This window comes from Echeneis naucrates, chromosome 13, assembly GCF_900963305.1.
Source record: "Echeneis naucrates chromosome 13, fEcheNa1.1, whole genome shotgun sequence".
Taxonomy (NCBI): Eukaryota; Metazoa; Chordata; class Actinopteri; order Carangiformes; family Echeneidae; genus Echeneis; species Echeneis naucrates.
The window spans coordinates 12013731-12038842 of NC_042523.1; the positions used below are offsets into that span (position 1 = coordinate 12013731).

The window sequence follows — 25112 nt, forward strand, 5'->3', positions numbered from 1 at the left end:
TGCACTCTTAACTACTCACTTCCAGAAAACATTATGCCCTTATAAAAAATATACCCCTGCTGGTCCAAAGCACCTCTAATGGTTAAATCTATATAATTCACTGATTCTAAAAATACACATTTGGCAGTCAGGGAAGAATGGAATCGTCTCCTGAACTAAATTTAATGGGTTTCTTTTTACTTATGCAGCAGCTGAACACATTAGTGGTTCTTTTTGCAATGGAAACCAAATTTTGTTGAGTTTATTCCAAACCAGCACCCTGAGCTTCAAGTCTGGAGACTGCTGCTCCTCCATCATCTTACCTTGTTCCTCAGTGCTCTGACAACACATTATGTTCCCACATCATCGGACTGAAGTTTGTACATATGGATTCACATCCTAATCCGTTTGATGGCATTTACAAGCTTTTGACACATTAACCATTGATTCAAGGTTATCCCCCTCAACTGCTGACATTTCAATAAAAACTAACATGTTTTTCAGCACACTGTTGAATTTCAAATGTCTGAGCTGAGCTCAACTCTCTGGAACATTTGAACAAATTTATTGGTACATTGTTTTAAAATAAAGGCATCTAGAAACAGTGAAGCTGCTCAGAGCATCACTGCAACATGATCTGTGGAGGCTCTAAATTTCACATCCACCTTCTGTCACTGGAAACATACACAATTAGCTGCTGCAGTTCTAAGCTCTGAACAGGAAAGCTTCTGTCCCACTGCATGATGGGAAAAGTTGACTTCAGTTTGTAGGCACTTTGTCTAAACAGTCATCTAATGTTTCTGTTAGTGTTTGAAAAATGCTCATTACTTCAGCGGTATGACCATCACTGAAAAGTCACACAGTGCAGTATATAAAAAGGTCTGAAGTGAGACCAGAGAGAAGGATCCGTCGTCACATGATCACATCAATAATTGATGTACTTTTATAAAAGGTCATTTTGTGGTGAGGTTATTTCTGCTCGGTTTGGTTTTCGTGAATGATCAACATTAAAACGTGTTTACTGTAACAATTCAAGAAGTGCTGAGTTGACTAAAATAAATGAGGCCTGCGGTGTCGTGTGTCCATTTGCTCTAATCCCGACCGTTTTCATCTGACTCACTGAAGCTGATCGCAAAATCAGATGTCCACGGTTTTGGCTGTGAAGTGGCAGCTTTTAGGGAAGAGATTTGCAGTGGATTTTCCTTTATTGCAGCAACGTCGAAGTGTTAAACGTCTCTCAGAGGGAAGTCAGAGTTTGAAACAGGGCAGTCAGCTGCTGGAAAGCCTTTTGTCCCACTGAGGAGAGCTGGATGCTCCATCTCTCCACAAAGCCATCCATCAGTGTGTACGCCGTCCCCGCCGTGTCCCTGACAGAGGTGAGGAGTTCACTGCTCAGGCTGTGGACAAACTGACTCAACTGAGAGAGCACAGAGAAGCCGAGTGAGGCTCCTCCCACTGGGTTCACCCACAGCACCCCCAGCAGCAGCAGCAGCCCCAGCAGCATCACAGAAAACGTCTCACACCAAAAGTCCTGCACACAGTTGTGGGACTGGCCTCCTCCAGCCTCACCCTCAGAACCTGCCTCCACTCCACCGCATCGGGTGCAGCAGCTCACCTTAGGAACAGGCGCTTCCTCCAGGCTCCTGATGGTAACGGCCGGCCAGCGCTGCTGGAGGAACTCTGCAGCCCGCGGGCTGACCGACAGGTTGATCACAGAGGGCAACGGGCTTTTCAGGAACTCCTCCACCCGCTCTCTCAACAAATGCACCTTCTCCAGGAAAACCAGCGGCGAGTCCTCCTCCTCTACTGAGGAACCCAACGACACCAGGTCCAGCTGCTCCTCCTGCAGAGAAGCAGGGATCCACTTATTAGTCCATTCATCAGTCAGATAATTCTGCAACTATATGGTTTGCTCTTTAAATGCTGGTCATGTTATATAATGAAATATTTAAAGAATAAAAATTTGAAAGTTGGCTGTACACTTTTTATGATACATGACACGCTTTTATAATATGGGTAGCTCAAATCAAGCAGTCTGATTGGTTTATAGGTCCAATCATAATGAGGACACTTCACAGCTATGAACTCAAAATACTTTTCACAGACCGGCTCCACTCTGCAACTGACCCGAAACATAAACAAAGAGTCTAACTAGCAGTGGAAATGACATGCGGAGCCAAAGACGGAGCAGGTAAACCACCAGAAAAACCCAAGTGATGAAATGTAGCGCATGAAGGCAGCCAAGAGGACCTGCTTTATTCTATTTATTAAAAAAATGGATGTTGACTGGGGGATTAAAAAAAAAATAAATAAATCTCACAGTTGCTAAATAATTTATAGTCAATCGATATTATCAAAACCTTGTTTGCTTTGAATCCTGTAGATGGGGTGTGAAACAGACCTGCAGCTCCTTCACTCTGTGGATGAGCGGGTCGTAGGCCCGGGACACATCTGCACCGGCTCTGTCCAGCACCTCCAGATAGGCCTGTCGCTTCCTGGCCAGTATCGCCTCCAGGCTCTGAAAAAACTGATTGACTTCCTGTCGGTCCTGCCTCACCAGACTCTCACAGCGGGCCTTTTCCTGCTCCAGCTGCTCCCCGAGCTCACACACCTGACAGACACACAAAGCAAGAGGACAGTCGGTATAAAAGCAGGATTTTTTTTTTTTTTTTTTTTCGAGGAAAATGCTTTTATGCCAATACATTCAGTTAAACAATGACAGAAACCCTCCATAGAGAGGACATCCCACCTGAGCCCATCTCTGATCAGACAGTCTGGCCAGCAGTCGGGACGGGGTCTGTTTCTCTCTGATAAAAGCTGCCTGCAGGTCATCTATGGGATGGCCCTGATGCTGCCCAACAGTCAGACACAGGCCACAGATCAGCTGCCGATCCTGGATGCAGTACATGTTCAGAGGCTGCCTGCTGTGCTCCGGACAGGAGGGGGGTCGTGGCTCATTGTCCCTCTGGTACTGGGAAAGCACATGAGTGAAGAGACATACGAGACAGATGAGCACAACCTGAGGCAACACAGCAACAGCCAGCAAGACGATTTGAGACTGTCAGGTAGTCAGAGGGCAAAGGTTTCAGCCGAGCAAAATGATTCTCTCCTACTTTCTCGATGATGGCCCGCAGAGATACGTTGGTGGGCAGAGCACCTATGCCCGTTGGGGGCAGCTCCATTACGTTGCGACAGTTGGGGCATTTCAGTGGCATGCGGAGCGGCCGCCAGATGGAATAGTTGGTAGACACCTGAAGCAAGTTGTCCAGGCAGGCCTTACAGAAGGTGTGTGAGCACGGCAGGACCCGCGGGTCAGAGAACAAAGAGTAGCACACAGAGCACGTCAGGTCCTCCTCAAGGTTTTCCATAGCGGACACAAGGGGCCAAGTTCAGTACTGGGGGTTTAGGGAGATCTGGTGGGACAGTAGGGTGGGTGAGAAGCTGCGTCATATTTGTCATCAAAACAGAAACGTTCAATAAACTGAAGAATATATATCTTAAAAAAAAAAAAAAAAAAAAACCTGCTTCCAAGTAACAAATCTTTGTTTGGACTTTTTATTGGATTTAAACTAAAGTATCTCACTGTTTTCTGACATTCTCGAGACAAAATGCAGAAGATGAATCACATCAGTCACTCGTGTGGGGCATTTTTACAACTAATCTCCAGCAACTGTCAGTGCACTAGTATTATTATTATTAATATTTAATATTATTCCTGCATCAAAGTTTATAGTGTCCCATTTTTGTTCTCGCATGTGTCTGTTATAGTGATGTACAGGTGCACATTAAACTGAAGTGTTTTTTTCCCCCTGCTGATGTAGACCTCAGTGCAGAATGAATTTAATTAGCACATCTATGTGAGCCCTCCCCCCCAAAAAACTACTGAAAACAACATGCACACAGACACACAGTTTGTATTGGATCGGAAAAACAAGATTACATGACAGTAAGTCTGATCAGTCTGCAGACCTTGAACTGAAAAACAACTAAAGAGCTAAAAACACAGAGCATCTCCTGTTACCGGATCTGTTGTGGGGTTTGTGTGTGTTTTGTCTACTCTTGTTACAGGCAGTGACAATAGGAGGCCTCCCCGGACACACACCCAGCTGTCGGATACAGGCTGAGCAGCTGTGGACGGACCCGAACTGGCGCCCCGATTTAAACAGGTAACAGGTGAGCTGATCTCCATCAACCAGCCCACGTTTATTCACATCCATCCACATGTGTAATGGTTTTCCTACTTCGTCAGATATTTCGACAGACAGGTCTCCTCCAATATTAACCTCACCCAATATAACATTTTTATTATGTTTATCTTTTTTTTAACTTCATTGTTTCTTCCAGATAAACTCTCTTTGAGGACTTCATATAAAATAAGCTTTGCTTCACTTTAACCAGCAAAATTATGAATGGCTTTCTTTTATTTAAAACAACGCACCCCCACACAGCTTCTCGGAAACCTGTTCAGCGTTACCGAGTCTTTGATCATTGTCCGTTTTCAGTGTTGCTGGCAAAACTGTACCAGAAAAAAAAGGATGTAGGCGAGAAAGCGTGGAGAAAACTCACCGTCTGCTCGGAGCAAAGCGTCTCTCCAAAACAGAGCTTTCACTTCCTGTTCCTTCTTGTGGTACCTTCAAGAGCGCTCAGTGAATTCCTACCCCTTATTGGAGCGGGAGGAGGGCGTATCATTTTGGAGCACACTCGAGTTGTGTAGAAAAAGAGGAAACGTGAACTTAATTCATTTTTCCCCAATGATGGTTTAAGTGAAGCTACTATTCTCTTCGCCTCTTAAAGAGAAGTGCGCTCACATACATCACGTACCTTTCCCCGCCCTTCGCCATTTCTGACAGCTGCAGCGAATGCATCATTTTTTAGGACACGTAGTGCGCATGCGAGTTAACGGCACGCCTGGCCAATCAGGTTCCGCTTCTCTCGGTTTGAATGAAAAGCTCCGCCTACAGAAGCCGAAGTGTTTGGATGTTTACACATTTTTCAAGGAGACAAACAAACAGAACAACAACGCTTAAGCATCTCCACAGCACTTCTTCACAACAGACCACACACACACTCAGTCTCTCGAGTTTGGTTTCACTATTTATTTTCTCGAACACAACCTATCCTGTAGCCTATCTCCCCAAAAAGGTTTTTGGGCAATCCACTTCTTTCTCTTCCGTTTGAAGTTTTAGATTTGAAACCACATGTTTGCTAACAAGGAATGCTGCCAAAAAACAAAACAAAAAAAAAAAAAAAAACAAAAAACAAAAAACAAACAAAAAAAAAAAACAACCCTATGTTCAACAGAAGGTTTATGAGCACAATGTGAATCATTTACTACAGTGTTTGAAGTTAACACAAAAAATGGAAAAGGGTAAGCTTGTACACCTAAGCTGGTATAAGAGGAAAGAGGAGTGTGGGGCTAAAGATTTGAGGGTACTAAAGGTACAGCAAACTTGTTCATGGGTTTATTTATTATTCAGGAGAACCCACTTAGGACAACTCCCCAGTTCCCCTCCCACCTTGAGAAAAGGGAGGTTAAATCTCCTCTTAGTCTAGCTGAGATACATTAGCAGATTCATTACTGCTGCTCCTGAAATAAAGTCATTATTTTCTCAAGTATCACTAAAAAGTATCATTGGATTACCCTAGAAATACAACAAAGATTGTGGTTGAGTGATGCATATTGTAAAGGTTGTTGGCCAGTCAAAACCTATGAAACCGACCAAGTCACCCTCAGAAAGACTTCAGGCCTCACTTTGCAGTACATGTGCAAAACCATACAGATTATTCAGCAAATTGGACACTAGTGAGGGGGAGGGAAAGGGAAAACATGTAACATTTAAGCACAGTTTTACTTAAAATGAAAATTACACTGTATCCACAGCCTAAGGAAACTAAAATACCCTAAAAATAACTGTGCTATAGTTTAGTACATGCAAAGGTTATGATTCACAATCCTACGTGAAATGGCCATTGTTCTCTTCTCCCCTAGTGATAAGTCAAAGCTATGGCAACAATACTGCAAAGCAGTGATTTTGCTGTAAGTTGAAGCACAAATAATTAAGTGTCACAAGGGGAACAGGTCATTTGGTTGATTATAGTGATGGTGTAAGAATTTCACAGCATCAAGCCCATGTCTGGTGTGTAGGTTAGGGATCTGAGGGTGGAATATGATCATCGTCAATCACTTTTATAGAAGCAATAAACTAAAAGCTTAAAATAAAAAAAAATATAAAAAGAAACACACTGGAGGCAAAAAGAAAAGCCCAAAAGCCACCAAATGCATCTTAATACAATGCACTGCTGCTCCACACCTGCCAATAGCATTGTCCAGTGTCAATTAATACTAACTTAATAATTCAGAACCCAAAAAAAAAAAAAAAAAAAAAAAACAACAAACAAACAAAAAAAAAACTCCTTATGATGACAATGATTTTTTTTTCCATATCCAAAGTTCTTCCTTTTAGGGATCTAGAGGATCAGCCTCTTTCAAAGGCAGAATTTCTTTCCTGAAACCTTTGATAACCTCATTGTTGCGTTTCTCAATTTTGTTTCTCTTCAGATGTTGCATTTGTATCTTTTTCCCATCTCTGCATGCGTTTTCACCCAGCCTTGCATACTCCCAGTCACGCACGCAGCCAAGCACACACAACTCATCCGTCCATTCTCTCGCACATGCGACATGCGCAGCTGGACTCCTGGCCCCACCCACCAGGGGGAGAGGATGGTGCCCCATCAGGGCGTCTTGTTGGAGGAGATGAACCTGGCTCCTCAGCACTGAGTCCAGACATTCATACACAATGGGTCCATTCACACACATGTCTGATAGCGTGGCCGATTGGGGGAGGGGCACATTGAGGGTGGCGCCCTCTCTAGTCGGAGGACCGCAGAATTGTGTTGGTTTGTGGTTCATCTCAGTTCATAATTATAGTTATTTGTTTCTGCATTTTGTTGTATATTTCTCGTAATATTTCAAGATCTCTTGATTTCTTATTTTTTGGATGTCCTTGGATCTCCCCAGGCAGACATCGAGTTTTGTGTTGTCGTTTGAAGTAGTTTTCTGAAGACGACAGCTCCAATAACACAGAAGTTATGTCAGCATGTCTCTCAACGCATTCGATGTAGATGTTTTGCTTGTTTGCAACATGTAGCCACTCATTCTCACTCGCACCCACTCGCCATCTCAAACTTCATTTGGGCTGGTTCCCCTGGAATGCCAAATGAAATCCACACATTTTTCTCTCAGATAAGATGCAGCCATGGATCCCACGAGCCAAGCACAATGGATCAAATTTCTCACACTCTCGCTCTCTCTCGCTCTTTCTCTCCTAATTTTTTTATGTTGAACAGAGTGCTGCATCGTGAACAAAACTCCAGAATACCACAGATGCCGTCTAGAACTGGAATCCCTCAGCTGGCACGTTGGCTGAGTTAAAGCCGTAAGTTCCGCCCTGGATGGCCTCTGGGACTAGGCTGGTGTCCTCATCAATCTGAATGACAGACAATACAACACAGCATGAACAATTAAACAGGTTCAATGACATCGGATGAAACACCGTTTGAAGTTCAAAGAGCAGCAAGATCCCAGAGCCTCACGTTGGCAACTTTTGAATTAAGCAGGTAAAAATACCAGTTAGTGGCAGAAAACTTCTCTGGGGAGCCACAATATGAAAAGCTGTATTGATTGTGCTTAGTGATACTATTGAAAGTGATAACTTACATCATCGGATGAGAAGAACTGATCAATAATTTCGTAAGCCAATTTGTAGATATCTTCATTTTCATGATTCTGCAGTTGCTCCACCTTTTCCAAACCTATGGGACAAAGACCAATTTGTAGTGCATTTGATCAACAATCACATAAAACACTTTAAAAGAGGATTTTCATGGGTAAAAACAAAATCTTGATACAAAGTGGATCTCACCTCCGCATTCTTCAATAAGGTTAGCAATAGTTTCAGCTTCATCATCGGCCATCTTAAGGATATTGCTAAGGCCATCGAGGACAACCTGTACGACTTGAGCATCCTTCACAGTCAGCAGGTTGCAGAATGGGGGGATCACCTGCTTTTCAATGAGGTGGGCCACCTACAGGACAGTAAATATGGCAATTAATACTGTGTATCAATAACGTTACATACATACATACATACATAGACAAGCAAAACCTCAAATATGTAGTTTTGGTTGATGTCACTTTCTTGTTTGGATTCAACAACTTCAGTCAATAATAAATAGGGCTGTTTGTGGCCAATGGTTGCTTGGAAATTAAGAACATCAACCTCAACACAGCAATTATTTTAAATCAAACTAAAGGTTATGATACAAATGTAGTTTGATGTCCCAGTATAAAAGTCTGTCACTTGTTCACGAATGAGAAACCCCGCCACCGCTTTACAACAACAACAACAACAACAGGTGTGTAAAAAATAGGGGTTAAAGTGCACACAAGATAGAAAAAAGAGAGATTATTCTATTAAAAAAAAAAAAAAGGCTCTACCTGATCTTTCCTTCCACTTATTGTCAGGTTGCTGATGGCCCAGGCAGCTTCCTTCTGAGTCCCAAAGTCACCCTAAAAATAAGAGCATTTAAGTAAGCAATTTTATGTTTGCTTCCCTCTATAAAGAGTCGGCATTGTCCATTTAAACACGTAAACACAACATCACAATGCAGAAAGTGGGGTTGGACACAAACCTTATCAAGCAGATGAATGATCATGGGGACTAGTTTGGCATCAATGACAGCCTGCACCTGCTGCTGATTGCCTGCTGTGATGTTGGACAGGAACCACACTGCCTCCTACAGGAGAGAAAATACAAGATGTTTTTCTGTCAAGATGAGGAGCAGTTTTTCTTGTTTTGTTAATCAAAACATTATTTAAACTGTACACAAATTTTATTTTAACCAAAACTCCAGATTTAAAATGTTACATTATCATACAGAATGAAATAACTGCCCGTTCCTCTTGATAAAAGGTTGAAAACATTTGTCACACATGGCTTTTGTGTCCATTTTGGATCAGAATCCAGAGGTTTGCTCAGGGAGTTTGACCTCTGGTCGAGACAGAGTGCTGTGGGTTGTGGCAGGGCAATTTTGAGGCTCTAATCATTGTCCAGGTCAGAAAAGGGGCCTCGTTTTGTGTGACCAGACTCAGATGCACTCCAATATCAGCAGGGACACATGGTCTTAGCACCCTTTGGCCACCAACCCACAATATGACACATTCAAATCACATGCACACCGGTACCCCAACCCCCACCCCCCAATGGTTTCAATAAGTACAACTAGTAAAACTGCTGAGATCCTCTTCATTGTCTTCATCTTCACAACTCTCCATATCATTAAGTCCTACTTAGCTAACTGTCCCATCTATTATCGCTCACACAACATTCACACTTGCACCGAGTCTCTGATTTCATCACTTCCAGACAACTGGTGTGACAATTTAAAATCAAGGATGAGTGAGTGTGTGTTCGACGGGAGGAACTACAGAGTGAATTACCTTGTTGATTTTCTCCTTTGGGTGAGTGAGCAGGGCAGGGAAATGACTGAGGGCATCACAGTTGAGCACAACCTGGGTCTGTTCGTCTGTGCCAGTCACTATATTCCCAACAGCCCTAAGGGCTGCAGTCTGAATGTGGAGTGGAAGTGTGAAAATGTTTAGATAATAAAACTTATTCATTCATACAGGACTGTCAATATACTCAAAAAAAAAAAAAAAAAAAACAGATTTGAATATCATTTGATCTATAAATGCTCGATGCTTTAAGAAGAAGAATGTTGTCATACAACATGAATATATGAGCTGCACAATACACAAAAACTGAATAAAAAAAATAAGTATAAATCATATTGCCAGTGTGATGGCAGTGGTTGCAATTTGATTAATTTTTACAACAAATGGTTAATGTACAAGTTAAAATTACTACATGTTGCTGGTCAATTATTCTGTAATGTAAAGATTTATAGAGAATATATAGTTCTCAAATCTGAAGTACTTAAATAACCAACAATATTCTCTTCATACCTGAACTTTGACCTCTTGGTGACTGAGCAGAGGAACCAGGTGAGGGACAATGCCAGAGTCAATTACCATCTGAATCTGTTCATTCCCAGCGTCTGTCAGGTAGGAAAGGGCCCACACTGTGTCTACCAAGATCTAAAGAAGACAAACAAAAATAAATACATTCTGCTGCTTCACAGCCTTTATTAGACAGTGATGATGTAGCAGACACTTTTGTCTAGAAATACAGCACATGGCCAAGGCACCACGGGCAGCTTGAATTTTATATACTTACACTGACATCAGTATGGTGGATCAGCACACAGAGAGCTGGCAGTATCTGAGAAAAGAATTATGAAGTCATTTGGCACAGAGAAAATAACAGTTTAAAAAAAAAAAAAAAAAAACCCAAGTGGAGTGCATGAGTCTATAAAGGTTTGCTCATAGCTATGATGGCTGCAGTGACAGATTCTATAATACCATAAAGCAATGCAATAAATGTACCCTAATTTTTCCAATGCAGACCATTAGTGAAGCTTGAATCCTCCTTCTTTCCTTTCATTTCATACACACCTTTCTCTTGGATTTCAGGAGAGGCATGAGGCTTTCGCCACAGCCCCCGAAAAAATATTTCTTAGGGCAGTTTCTGTAATCGCCTTTAGATTCAAGAACATTTACCCATCAATACTGGTTACAATAGCAGTAGATAGATTCACTTCAAGGTTTTTCTAAAACAGAGAAGACGTTTAAATAACATTTGGGATGCAAAATGTGTGTCTACAAACAAATATATACAGTTCAACAAATTGAGTTTGAATTAAGTTTCCAATAATAAAATTAATAAGCAATATTTAAGTTTACATGTAACTGACAGAGCAGTTTCTTTGATGCAAAGTCACTTGGAACTCAATAACAAATTAATCTCAACTAACTGAAGCAGTTCAAGTGATTTGACTCTCACTGAAGGAAAAATATAAGGTTTTAACTGTAGTTAACAAGTTATGTGATTCTTCACCGTCTTCCAGCCCAGTAACACTAACACACTCTCCAATTTAATAACACCCATAAACTTCAGACATTGATGATTCATTTTCTCCATAAGCGTAATGTAATCACCTCCTGGATTGTCTCCATGGGTGGTGGAGGGTCCTTATGGCGGCACAGGTTGACCATGACCCAGGTGACATTGCGAAGGAAGGTGATAGGGATGGAGGGACTGATGAAAGAGAGCAGGGGTTTCACCACACCCATGCTGATCACATAGTCTCTGCACTGAGGGCCATCACCTGGAGAGACCACATACAAGCACAGAAGGAACATGTCATTGTGGGTTTGATTGTATTTGTCCAAAAAAAAAAAAAAAAAAAAAAAAAAAAAAAAAAAAACCCTTGTTCAACAACCACAACGCACCAATAATGTTGCCGAGGGCCCAGACGGCCTGTTCACACACGTTCTGGTGAGGAGAGTGAAGCAGTCTCAGGAACAGTGGCACAGCACCTACACAAGGAAACAGATAAGTGCTGACCATTTAAAGAGATACTTCATGATCTCACAGGCTGTTAGTGTGAATCGCATTATCTGAAAGACAATTTTTGTGAGAAACACAAGATAGAGGTAAAATAATCAACTATCTCAATTTCATATAAAAACCTATACAACTTCTGCAATTTGAAAATATACCCTAGAAAAACATTTGAATCCTTCATGGTGGCATCTGTGAAGCAAAATGCCATGGCATGCTAAATATAAGAAGACTGGGGGTAAACAGTTGTTTTTCAATTGCTTGTCGTTTCAACTATTTTAGTAAGTCATCAAAGTACAATTTATGGTTGCGAATTTGACAATTTATAACAAGCTGCGAGACAATGATACAACAACAATATACTGATTGTTACTATTTCCCAACTAAACTGCACACACCAACATAAAATCTCAGAGCATTTAAATTTTACAGGACACATTGCAGCGATAGGAGAGATACATAAAAAACTGACAAATAAAATCAGGGAATAAAAACAATAAAAAGCTGTGTTCTGATACAATGGTACTTACTGGATTGGACCACAGCCTGGGTCTGCTCTGAGGTTCCAGATGCTATGTTAGTTAAAGCCCAGGCTGCCTCAAACTGGAGAGATGGGCTGTAGCAATATGGGACAGGAGAGATGACAGATGATATGGTAAAAGTGTGTGTGTGTTTTTTATGTTATACCATTCCTAAAAAGTGAAACTAGGACACATTTACATAAGTGCAACTCCATTCAATGCAGGCTGAGCTAAAGCCAAATGTCGCATTTACATAACTTTGAAGGTTATAACAACTCAACATGATTAGAGGAAGGGGCTAACTTGAACTAAAATTATTGCACATGATACAGGATAAGTCACTGTTCCATGTGGACAAACAGCTTGCTTACTTGTCATCTCTGTCCAGGCAGTGGACCAGTATAGGAAGGATCCCCGACTTTATCAGGTCATCTATGGGAGGGTTACGGTCACTGGATAACAACTTCCTACAAAAACAAGAGGAAAGACAAGACCATTACTCATGAACTCACACAGCTTACCAGACACATCACAATCAAGAGGCAACTACACAAAACCAGCTAAAGAATGGGAAGTCTTTCTATACTCAAATCACTCTACTTATGACCCAGCACCTACGGGCACAGCCTAATGGCATCTTTACAGTGTGTCAAGATGAAACCGTAGGGTAAACATAAAAGTCCTTTAACATGATTCACCACTACCTCAAGCAGCACCTAACCCAACCTCTTTAGGGCTGAAAAGCTGAGGTGCAGGGTCAATTAATCACAAGGGTCTGACCTTCTATAAATCCCTGCTGTCCAACAAGGCTGGCAAAGCTCTCAGCCTCTTGATTTGCAACACTGACGCTGTATTTTGCAAAAGAACCATACATTTTATTCAAGGAACCTCTGCTGAGAGTATTGGTGCATAATCACAGGTGAACAAATACACGTGCGAACCAAATGTCAATCTTGATACATTCAAACTATGACTGTCTGCCATGAGACAAAACTTTCATACAATACAGCTACAAGAGTTTACTCATACTGAGTTATGTTTGAGTGGCAAGTTTAACTTTCTTGATATTGATATGTAACAATATTTAAACATTTATTTTATTATTACATATAAACAAATTCAAATGTATATACCTGTTTTTAAAGTAATAGGTTGCTTTTGTTTTGTCATAAATAAGTAGAGATAAATAAATAAATCATTGAACTCTTTAAAATTCTCTCCACCTCAAATGTTACACTCAGTTTTTGAAGCTGCTCTCCTTTTTTCAACAATTTGACAAGATAAGAGATCAATGAGTGAAAGGTTATGCAGAGACCAACATCAGTAGAGCAGATAAGTGTGAGGGAGCAAGGACCCACCTAGCTGCCTGAACAGCACTCAGCTGGACACCCTGGTTATCACTGGTGGCATTCTACAACAGCACATAAGCAAACGTCATACGTATAACATGTAAACAAGCACACAAATATTATCCAGCTTCATATTTGTATGGCATTAAAATAGTCATAACACACTTGGTGTAGTACGAGTTAATGGTTATGCATAATAATCACTACATAATAAAAATCAACTCACTTGTACTATTGCTTCAAGGGAGGTGTTTTGCTGAAAAGAAGCAAAAGAAACGCTATTAGTCTATAATCTTTCTTTGCCGCACATTTGTAATATATACATTATGCAATGTGAAGAGGTACAAGATCAGTAACTTCTACATTTTAAATTAGCCATGTGACCAAAAAGTCAACAATGTACCCGCTAAATAAAAATCATTTTAACCCTTTGAACTTTGGCAAGAATAAAAGGAGATCGAACAGACATCTGTTCACTTTTGGATTTACATTAAAAAAAAATTTCCTAAATGTGTTCTTTTCTTGTACGTGAGGTGGATGAAACAGGAATAGAAACATTAGGGGTGGCTGAGGATTGAGAAAAGCCATCAGGACAAATTAGGGACTTGCATTCTCATTTGAACCAATGTGGTGGTGTATTTATACAGCCAGCGGGCTGGAGGTGCATGATGTCATTCGACATAATAAATGTACAACTTGCAACCTCACCTGGTGTCCTCAAAAAAAGAGTTCAGAGCCCAGTGTAGGCTCTCTCGCTTAGAAACACTGAGTATAATTTCTAATCAACAATTGGCTGTTTTCAGCCCCATTAAACAAAGTTGGCCACAGCTACTGTACTGTGTGATGTGGCACGGCTACACCGGGGGGGGAACCATATAAACATAACCTTGATTGCAATTACGTGTATACTTGAAGCAGATTTATGTTGTCTATTTACACTCCATGTTTGCGGAGGGAAGATTAGAGAGATAACCGTAAACTTGGGAAATTAGAAACAGTAGTGACCAAAATTCAAAACAGAAAATGAACAAATTAAAACGAGAGAGTGCAGATGTAGAAAATACCTGATGTATCAGAAAGGGCATTTATAATCTAACAAGCTCAGAGGCCCAAATTATTCATTTTGAAAGCGCTAACCGCAAAGTGGGCAAAACAATGAAAACACTAACGTCCTCAAGGCAACACAATCAATGTGTTATTTTAGGCTGGCTGAAAACAGTCTCACAGTACCAATTGGTTTTGTAAAGTATTTAAACTAGATTGCCCTGCACACTTTCCCACAAAAGCCCCTCAAATGTCTTGCAGTGACTCAGAGCAACATGTCATTGTTGATATATTGCTAAGCAGCCCATTTCAAGGAAACCCTCTCACCACCACAAAGCAGTTACTGTGATTGAATTTCTGAACAGCTGAGAGGCCATTTCAATCCAACAATGCCACCAAACTCAGTTCTTAAAAGATGATGTGATTATTGACTGATCGCGTTTGTGGCATTATTGCTCTAAAACATGAAGCAATGATATGTGACAACACTACCTAGGTTAAAAGATGACAATAATTACTTTTGAGCTTCAAGCCTCTGATGTACCCAGGAGCACAACTGAAATATCCAGGACCCCCGCAAAACAAATACACCGCAACTATCCAAAAATGCAACCCACCCCACTTCTTTTTCCTGATGAATGTGTGACTCAAACTGTGTGAGTATCATGTCTGTATATATCAGACATGTCACCAGAACCACACTTGCTTTGAAGGGCAATACCCAAGCAGACAAGACAATATTCTAAGAGAGACACCTTGTCAAGCATTAATAATAAACAGTGGTTACAAATCTAAATGGAAACAGAACAGCAAAATTTACTTGCTGCATTGTCCCAAACCAATACACAGGAAGACAAACTGCATGTTCGTTCACACTCATACCCACCTAACTGGTACTGAGCATTGGACACTACAGAGGCAGCATCACATGGAGAAAACTTCAGCACAAGCTAAATCTCAAGTGTTTAACCAGTGAGATGAACCTAATATGAAAAACCCCATGGTTGGACAGTGAGAGCAAACCCAAGATGCCAATCTTACAACTCGAGCAGTACCTTGGAGGAGCTGTACCCTACTCTGTCCTTGGAAAACGGGGCCTAAACACCAAATAACTGGTGGCAACAGACGTGTTATTAAAGAGAAACAACCGTACTGATCTGAAATCTCCGTCAACATCAGAGTCCTCACAGAAGTCTTCATGGGGCACGTTTCTCCTCTTCAGAAGGTGTTCATCTCTTTTGTTCTGTGGTGCAGGGAACAGAAAACATAATTTCATGCAGAAATTCAGAATAAAGGGTCAGGATCTTTCAGTACTTTCTTTGACATACATCAAGTGCATACAAGCATGTAACACAGTTGTGATTACCTTTCTGAGTTCCACAACTACTTCAGTCCTCTGTCTTCTCATAGTCTGAGGGAGAGAAGACATATAAGCATAGTCGAACTTTACCCTCACCCCACCATTGCCCAAGAGGGTTAACATCAGCTTCAACATTTAAGCTGGGTACAGTCTTAATATCAAAACCCAGTTTTTGTGGCCACTGCTTATCAGCAGTTAGATAATACCTGGTGTATTAAGTCAACAGTGACTCATGATACTGCAAAACCATATGTGCTCAAGGAAGACTACAAATCTTTTGTATAGATACCAATTTTAAAATCTCACTTTCAAAAAATGTTAATGTAATACACTCAGTTGGAAATGTTTAATTATACTCATCTAGATAAAGGTTACAAAGTGGTATTGGTTCTAGTTTGTAGTTTCTATAGATACCGAGCTTAGTTCCTACTGTCTAGTGGTTAGAGTTATTAGAGTTAGAGTTTTTCTAATATGTTTTCTAATATGTCTAATATATTCCGCACCGGACACATGAACTGGACAAATTGTAATATACACAACTCAGTACAAAAGGCTCTAACTCCATCCTTTGACCATCTAGTTGAACCAACTCTACGGTGACTGGGCATCGTGCCCTTTGTAATGGAAGCATTTGTTGCAGGTGCGTTATATTAAACTAGATTATTTAGGTGGAAATGTTAGTGGAAATATTCAATTGACTGTCGATTGAAAGTCGACAGTATTTTATAATTGACGGAGAGCACGATACTGTTATGAGCGCATATCAAATATTTTCTGCACCGCTTGCGTGTGTTCATACAAGCTACTTGTCAAACGGGATGTGTGAGTATATCCTGCTCATATGCATCTTGAGTGAGCCTGCATGAAAACAACAACAACCCAGTCTGCTGATGTTAATTAAGCACAACTCTGAATTTACTGCTAACTTATGGATCCGGCGCGTATTGTTGATCGGCCAGTCATGTGATCGCGTTAACTATCTGGTTGCGATAACCTTGATTTCTGAGCACGTGTAACCGCTGCTAAAGCAAAAATTATTGGGAAAAAAATTAAATTACGCCACGATGGAAAAGACCCAGGTAACTGCCCTGCAAAGAGACTGACTGGATTCCGCCATTGTTTTTGGTGATAAGACGGGGGAGGGGTGGTGCTGCAGCCACAAGCACCTCTGAGCTTACCGTTAGCATGCTAGCACGCAGTTTAGCTAACTGCAGTATCAAAATAGCGCCATGATACCGTGGATCAATCAAGCAAATATCCCCACAAGAGAGTCCAAAACGTTGCTTTATGTATTGTTGAGTATATATCAAATATTTTTGCAGAGCTAACACGCCCAGCTACATCGACCCGGTGGATGAAACGCTTCAGTCAAGTTAGCATGTTCCCCGCGGGCCCGGCTAGCAGCTGGCTAGCAACGCACATCCAGCGGAGGCGAGGAAGTCCGGCCAGCTTTTCTGACATGTCTTACAGCCAGCGCGGTCCTTCGAGGCGGTGAACATCGATGAAACCCGCCGGGGAGTCCGCCCCGCGAAAGGCCGTTCAGTTAAACCGTGCGGCCGGCGAAGGCCCGGCCGAGGCTCCGGGCTCAAAGTTCCCGACGGTAGAAATTAGTAACGACGTCACAGGGAAGCCAGGAGGCGAAGCTGGCCGAGGAGAGAGCGGCGGCGGCGGCGAAAAGAGGACATCATCGCCGCCACCGTGAGTGGGGGAAAAAACATTTACCTCCAAATCACGGCCCTTATTCTTGAAATTCTTCAGCCGCTGGTTGTCCAGTTTCTCGCTGTCAGCCATGTTAGCAGTTGTGGTTGCGGTAAATAGAGTTTAACTGGTGTGTTCAGCTGCTGAGCTACCCCCTTTTTTTTCTAGTTCCCCTTTCTGAGCCTTTCGCTAGCGGAGTATTTTTCACTGCTCTGCCCGCGGTGCATACTGGGAATGCCGGTGGTGGAGGGCAGCCTCGCTGTGGCGTGGAGGAAGGGTGGGGAAATCCCCTGCGCTCTCATTGGTCTCACATCCATCCGCAGGGCGCGCCAACGATCGTCTCCATCGAGCGGCTTTAACTTCGCTCTGGATTTGTCATCTGCCGCTCGGACTCGCAGCACTGTAATGAGAGGTGTTCTTAATATTTTGGGCGCCCGACCCGAGATGTCAGTGTATCGGGGACACCAAGCTGAAGCTGCCACAGTCTTGCAGTCCTGGAGTAAATTCGACCTCTCTGGGTTTGTTCATTAACGTGGACAAAAAGACTTCCGGTTTGCTTTCTATTGTTGCGTTGGTTCAGTAAGATTAGAAATAAATATCGGTCCAAAGAGTTGTTCACACATATAATATTTCAATCAGCCAGCTACCTGGAGAAGTCTGTGGGGAAGAGAGGAAAAGGGCTTCATCATGATTAACAGTTCATCCAGTAACTCTTTTCTTGGTGCAGTTTATTTGTGTAAAAAAAAAAAAAACAAAAAAAAAACGCGCAGATAAAAGTTGCTTTATACACTAATAAAAATAAGGCAAGTCCTGCACTCACTGTAGTCACAAAATTGACATCACTCACTTTACTTAAGCATTTCTATTTCATGCTACTGTTACTATTATACATGTACCTGTATATTACACTAATCTCTTAAAATTGTTTTGAATTGCTTCACTGTAGATTTTTAGTAATTTCATCATCAGTAGTATAAGGATGGGGATATGGAGGACTTTATTATTTTACAATGTTCAAGTAACAAAGAGATTATATTGTGCTGAAAAGATTAATCCGAAGAATTTTTGAATGACACCCCCTTTATCAGACAATATATAATATATATATTGTTCGCCCAGAACAATATATATTACACTTGAATCACTAACTCTTCATGTGCATTTTTTTAAGAGAGACTTGAAAACAGGGCCTTATTTTGTACGTTGGCCCAATTTATGTATGATGGATTTTTTTTATGAAATACCACAACTATTGTACTATTAATTTTATCACCCAAAGTCTAAAAGAATCTTTACTACTTGGCTCTTAGTTTTTTTTTTTGAGCAACCTTATTTTAGTGCAAAAAAGAAAAAAACAATACTAAAACAAACTCAGCATAGAAATAAACACATATCATTTGATCTTATTTAGTTTACATGCCCTATTTGTACACTGTACTTCACATGTACACTATTCCTCTCCTCAGGATCATATGTCTGATTCAGAAGAAAATGTTTGTAAAGATTGAGCATGGACACTGGTCACTGGACAATGGTCAGAATCAATCAATGAAGTTGTATTGTGTGTAATCCCTGTGGGTTATCTTCAAAGACATTTTCTCTTCACCATGATCCAGTTAAAGTTTTATCTTCTAGAGATTGAGAGTAATCACCATGTTAATGTCATCCTTCTTATTACCGCCTCCTCTCATTTGATCTTGCAGATTCCACAGTGGGGCCATTTGGCAGCATCTTACAGAGGCAGCGATGAAAGGCTCCAACACGTGAGTGAAACTTCAAAAAAGATTTTCATCAGTCATCATCTGCTGCAGAGTAAGGCCTGTTTTAGAGCTGTGATACTGATGCCCTTTGACCTCATTTTAATTTTAATGTCCTCTTGGGTCTGTTTCAGTGGGGTCTTCATTAGATAGACTATCCTCCTGAAACCTTCTTCAAGTCCCATGCTGGTGGTGGCTGAACAGGGTTGGATGAACCAGGCTCTGCCCTCACACACTCTCTTCAAGTCCAGTTTCTGGCAAAGTGCTTCTGGACTAATTGCTCCTTGAAGGTCTTGCTTGTTGGCAAGGACCACAAGAGGAACTCCTCTGAGGTTCTCATATCTCAGGACCTGGTAGGTAAATAAAACAAAGTGAAGAAAAATTTTATTACTACAGGGCAAAATGTAATTAGACCATCCATCTATTGTATGTAGTTAATGTGTTTGCAACACATTTAATCAGGTGGGGATTTTATTTTTACCCTTCCTGTATGTTGCATTTATAAACAATACAAATGTACAATAATGATATATAATTTTATATGCAAAGATTAGACGTCAGAAGTTGTGAAATCTTCACATAGATATTAATGCTTCAGTCAAAGTGTCAACAGCAAGCAAGTGTTATTCCTAAAAATATTTAGATATTCTTTGATTTGATTACCCGATGAAGTTCCTTGCTTGCCTCTTGCAGCCGTGTCTTATCCCAGCTGTCCACCACAAATATCAGTCCAGCTGTATCAGAAAAGTGATGCTTCCAGTGGGCCCTCATTTTCTTCTGGCCTCCCACGTCCCACACCGTCAGGCTCGGGCTGCTCCTGTCTGTCTCCATGGTCTCCACATTGAAGCCCACAGTTGGCACGGTCACGACGCTCTCATTGTAGATTAGTTTGTAAAGGAGAGTTGTCTTCCCTGATCCATCCAGACCTAGCATCAGGACCTGTGCTTGTTTCTGACACTTGGATCCAAATATCCCCATGTCTTCAAATCACAAATTCAAAAAGAATTTCCTCTTCCTTGTCTTTGTTGTGTGAACTAGGCTGCGGGCTTAGCCTGTCTGTTTTCCTCTGGAGGGTGCCTAGAGTATTAGTATACTTTATACGGAGGCCCAGTGGTCCCTCCCCTTTGTCATGGTGTGATTCCTTGAGTCCCCCCTGCGTAACTTTCAGTAAAACTATTTATATCTGAAGTGACGGTGCAACTAAGTGGGGGGATATGCAGTTCTCTGGTTACCACGGGCCCTTAGTCACATCACACCTGCCCCAGATCATCATACGCACCAGCAGCCAGGAAGTCCATGTTTGGAGGACTGTTTCTGACTGGAGGTCCCATATTTTGATTTGTATTAAGTGGGCTGGATCTCTGTGAGTTTCTGTGTCCCGTAAAATACTAAATTGTAGTAATCAATACAGTGGAAATGTAACATTTGTTTTATATTATACACCTGGGTATCATATTTTATTTCTCTTTCTTCATTTCTTTACACCAGTTCATTCTGTATACAGTCCTAAACTTACATTGGGCTGCTTGACTGGACTGGTGGCTTGTCTGTTGGTTAAAATATCTCAATGCATCGCAAGCTGTTCTAGCTGTGACATGAGATTTGGACTTGGCTAGAACAATTGCATTAACCAGTAAGATATAGCTAAACACAGACTGGCAACGAATCACGTAGCTATCAGCAGCGAAAATAAACTGAGTTCGTTGCCCAGTCCTCCAGTAGTACACATAGCACTTCCAGTCACCCAGCAGGTGGCAGCGTTTGACTAAAATCGAGCTTGTCAGGTCAAGAGGACTTCGCTGAATTTTTCCTCTTCGTACAAGTCAGACAAACCCGGATAGGACGAGCTCTCAGAAAGAACGCTTTTGTTTTGATTTGGATTCAGCCAAAGTGAAAATACATATAGCACATAGATGACAATGTTAAATCACCAAGGTAATGCATGGACGTCTGGTTGTTTTTTTGTTTGTGGTAAATGTGTGGCACTTTTATTCTTTTTTTTTTTTTTGTCTGTTTAAATTACTATTTACGGATAAAAAAAAAAACGTGCACACACACACACACACACACACACTTACTCACACACACAGAAAATGATATGATCATTCATAATTTTAATGTTATCTTTTAGATTTACATTTTTTAATAATCTTCTTATTTATTAAAACCAACAAAAACAAGTACAAATGGCACAAAAACATTCTGTAACATATGTCATTAAGGAAGAATGTGAAATGAAATAGCACAGACAGTTTTATCTGGTATACATCTCTGAAGTTAAACAATCCAAGAGCAGACGCATCGCTTTCTTCACTGCTGTCTAAACAGTGGAGGGGTGATACTAACATAAGGACAATATGTACATTCATCTAACAATTTCATGTCTCTCAGAGACATTCTTTTAACAATGCTATTCTACAAGTGAACTAACAAGGTGTGACACTGTGGTCGTGCAGTGTGCAAGGTATGATTGACTGCGTTACATTACAAACCAAGAAGTAGTTTTGGCAGCAGACTTCATAACAAGAAATGGACTGTTAAAAAAATAAGGCAACAATAACGCATTTCATTCAAAGGCTTGTTACATTTTTGTGTTGCAGTTCAGAGAAACTGAGATCAAATAGTAACCGATCAGGGCGAAAGAGCTTTCTCTTGATGAGCGTGAAATTAATACAAGACAGTTAAACACTAACTTCTCCATATATTTATATCTCATGGATTGTGGTACATGATAGAGCAGAAAAGTCAGATAACAGACCAGCATGTCAATATGTAATTTATCAGGACTAACATATTGCTGTAAATTCATGGATAAAATCATTTTTTAAAATCAAGTTTTAACTCCAAATAGTTCTTACATAAATTATATTTGTAGCCGTGTCATTACTTTCTCACACATTTGAACAATAACATAATGTGACATTCAAACAATATCACCATGTAATCTGGAACTTTAAGATTATACAAACTTAAATTGACTCTTCATTAAGCTTTAACAAGCAAGAATATTATCAAACTCTTACTACCTTACCAGTTTCATGGATCCTGATAAATTGGGGCTGTAGAGAAACAGACCAAAACTAGTCTCAGCTTTAAAGTCTTAAAAAGTTATCAATAATCAAAACAGACATGAAACTTAACCAGCACAGAAACTAACAGCAATATTTTAAGCGGACGATGACATTCAAGAAACTAAACTTAGAAAACAGGGAAACTCACTTCAGCCTTCATTCACACTTCATTCATTGTCATTTCAAAAATACGCACGTTCAGCAAGTGTGTTATAACAATGGCACCAAGTCTATTGCTGTACAACATGAATGGTGATAATTGAACAGGCATAGGCATTTATCATCTTAGCTGTTCATGTATAAAGGGAATAAATTCATGATTTGCACCAATTTCGTGTTTGACTGAGGAAAAGAAAAAAATATTAAAGGACAAAATATTCAGTGAAGTCACTTGGTACATGTCAGTAGAATTACAAAATATGAAAACAAGAGTTAGGAAAGTAAGATTAGTGGTCACACAGACATTGAGAGAAAGCCAACATGTGTGAAATAATATGGAAGTGGAACATGATGCTGTCAGGTGTGGTCTTTTGATCTGCCATTATTGTCTACACAATAACTTGGTTTATCACACAGGGACAGACATCTGCACTGTTTTTCCTCTAAGACAAACACACACACACACACACACACACACACACACACACACACGCACACACACTCACACACACACTCACACAAGCGTGCAGACTCATGGGCATACCCCATAGCTGAACAAAGCTAAACCTGTTTATTTTCATACCAGCAACTCAGCTCACATTATGGTGTCTAAATGATACGGCCTAAATGAAAGAAGAGTGTCTCTTTTACAACAGAAAAATTAAAGGAGGGGGCACTGTTTGATGCTTTTGTAAATATCATTGATAGAAATGGTTCTTGCTCAGAAAAAAAAAATTGCAAGCATCTCTCATCTTAAGCCTATTCCTACTGATATTCAAACACTATATGCATACTGCATGTTGTAGATGATCTATTGCTTGCTGGGTTTTCCTTTAAACTTGACAACCATGACTGTGATGTTATCAGGACAACCACGATAAAAGGACTGCAGAACAATGCTCTTGGCACCAAAGTGAGGTTCGTCCAGTCGTTCCCTGATGAAGCGAACTGCCTCCTCATTGCTGAAGGTGTCCCACAGGCCATCAGATGCCAGGATCATGAATTCTGGATCTAGCTTATTCAGGTCGAAGGACATGATATCGGGATCAGGGATGACCACGTTGAGATTCTTCAGAGGATAATCACCCAGAGAACGAGACATAGCCAAGATGCCCTGCACACGCCACGAGCCATTGAAACTGATGAAACCGCCTGGGATGGAGGCCAGAGGAAAAAATGGTTAGGAAATGAGAACCCAAGGAAGTTAATAAAACAACAACAAAAAAAGACAATGGAAGACAAGGAAGGTGGAAGTATTATAAAAAATAGAGGGAAGAAACAGATGCTTTCTGTGTTACTGCTACTATAACACAAAGACAATGTTTTTTGGGTTGTTTTTTTTATCCTCTGAACCAGCAGGCAACGTGTCTCCCATTTCTCTCCAGTCTGAGGCATTACATCAAGATGCAAGTAATAACATGGATCAGTGCCACTGACATGTTTTCACCCACCCAGTACTCACTGGAAATGCTCTTTGGAAAAACTGTTTATGTTGGATGACTTTCTATTCATGTCGCATCCTGCATGCACAGCTGTGTGTCCTCTATCTACAGCTCAAACATATTTGCAAGCAGGGAATTGTATGGAAATGACTGGATGAGATGAAGATTTCCTTACTAGGCCAGAGTGCCTCTCTCAGTCCTACTGAACAAGGCCAAAGCCAAGGTTTAAAAATACTGAGGTTGAGAGTTCAGGCCACTGTGGGCTATAAAATATTGGTGTCAACCTTCCAGAAAATCCCATTACGGGTGATGTTCTATTAAAAAATGCACTTAAGTAATTAAAAAACGGCAAGTTCCCAGCAAATGCAGAGGACATAACCCTTGTGTCCTCTCAACAGTTACTTGGGTAACGACCACCTCATTAGCTGGCTACGGCAATATAAATGTTGGGAGATGAAATGTATAATCTGAAATAGAAATGACAAAACATCCTCAGGTATCAAACTCACAATGTGAACAACACTATGTGTACTAGACCCACAGGCAGGGGCAACCCAACAAAGGGCTGGCATCATACCCAGGAAAATTACACCATAAACAAGGGATTTAAAAATCAAAAAGAAGAAAATCATGGGAAAATTCAAATTAGGACAATTTGTCAAAAATACTAAAAAATTCTATTCAGGAAATATTAAATAAAGTGCCGGAAATTGTTTAATATTATTTTGTTATTATCTATTGTGTAATTCTTATTATTTCGTTAGTTCCATGTAAGAGATTTTTGGAAAGATGAATTAATGATGGAGAAAATTTAAGTGTTTGTGACACTCTTTTTACTCTGATATTAAGGTCAATGTATTTGAGTCTTAGACCAAGATTGTTTATAAATTTAGTGCAAAGAGATTATGTGAATTTAAACATTCTTATGCATAGTTAAAAAATGTTTTCCAGCTTTTCTATATCACGGCAATGCACAGACAATACTTGATACTATCACAAAACTATCAAGAAAATCTTGTTAATCCTTGTTAATATGCAAATATATTCAGCGTGTTGCTCCAAAATCGAATTAGATCATCAGTTCTAGGGAACCTGTGGTGTAGGTATAACATTTCTATTCTCAATTACTCTACAGTAACAGAGAGGAAGAGAAGTCAGCGGTATCATATTTGCAAACATATTACATGAATAAGCAGGCACCAGGATAATG

The 25112-nt window shown here is 40.6% G+C and overlaps 4 protein-coding genes across 7 annotated transcripts in view; all 4 read right to left on the reverse strand.

Moving 5' to 3' along the window:
- Nucleotides 1-148: 148 nt before the first annotated feature.
- trim59 (tripartite motif containing 59) lies at nt 149-4658 on the reverse strand. 2 transcript variants are annotated; one of them, XM_029517756.1, is made up of 5 exons: nt 4546-4658; nt 3093-3392; nt 2729-2950; nt 2381-2590; nt 149-1822 (listed from the first exon to the last, which is right to left on the reverse strand). In XM_029517756.1, exons 2-5 carry the CDS (start codon nt 3345-3347, stop codon nt 1217-1219), a joined length of 1293 nt encoding a protein of 430 aa, XP_029373616.1. In that variant the 5' UTR covers nt 3348-3392; nt 4546-4658; the 3' UTR covers nt 149-1216. The 2 variants fall into 2 exon arrangements, with proteins under 2 accessions (XP_029373616.1, XP_029373617.1); XM_029517757.1 differs by having other exon boundaries at nt 4418-4553.
- Nucleotides 4659-6382: 1724 nt separating this feature from the next.
- Nucleotides 6383-17719, reverse strand: kpna4 (karyopherin alpha 4 (importin alpha 3)). The gene is made up of 17 exons (XM_029517755.1): nt 17498-17719; nt 15782-15826; nt 15569-15658; nt 13598-13627; nt 13381-13433; nt 12394-12489; nt 12032-12117; nt 11390-11476; nt 11096-11265; nt 10275-10319; nt 10004-10135; nt 9479-9607; nt 8671-8775; nt 8477-8548; nt 7902-8064; nt 7697-7791; nt 6383-7466 (listed from the first exon to the last, which is right to left on the reverse strand). The coding sequence occupies exons 1-17, from the start codon at nt 17564-17566 to the stop codon at nt 7371-7373; spliced, it is 1563 nt and encodes a 520-aa protein (XP_029373615.1). The 5' UTR covers nt 17567-17719; the 3' UTR covers nt 6383-7370.
- A 1506-nt stretch (nt 17720-19225) lies between these two features.
- On the reverse strand, nt 19226-20255 carry LOC115053190 (ADP-ribosylation factor-like protein 14). Its single transcript, XM_029517758.1, has 2 exons — nt 19894-20255; nt 19226-19580 (listed from the first exon to the last, which is right to left on the reverse strand). Exons 1-2 carry the CDS (start codon nt 20206-20208, stop codon nt 19272-19274), a joined length of 624 nt encoding a protein of 207 aa, XP_029373618.1. The 5' UTR covers nt 20209-20255; the 3' UTR covers nt 19226-19271.
- Nucleotides 20256-21335: 1080 nt separating this feature from the next.
- ppm1lb (protein phosphatase, Mg2+/Mn2+ dependent, 1Lb) overlaps nt 21336-25112 on the reverse strand; it is a 37444-nt gene continuing 33667 nt past the window's right edge. For all 3 annotated transcript variants that reach the window (XM_029517337.1, XM_029517336.1, XM_029517338.1), the window contains one exon: nt 21336-23612. In XM_029517337.1, coding sequence (XP_029373197.1) covers nt 23272-23612 — 341 coding nt within the window. In that variant the 3' untranslated portion in view covers nt 21336-23271. The remainder of the gene's footprint in view (nt 23613-25112) is intronic.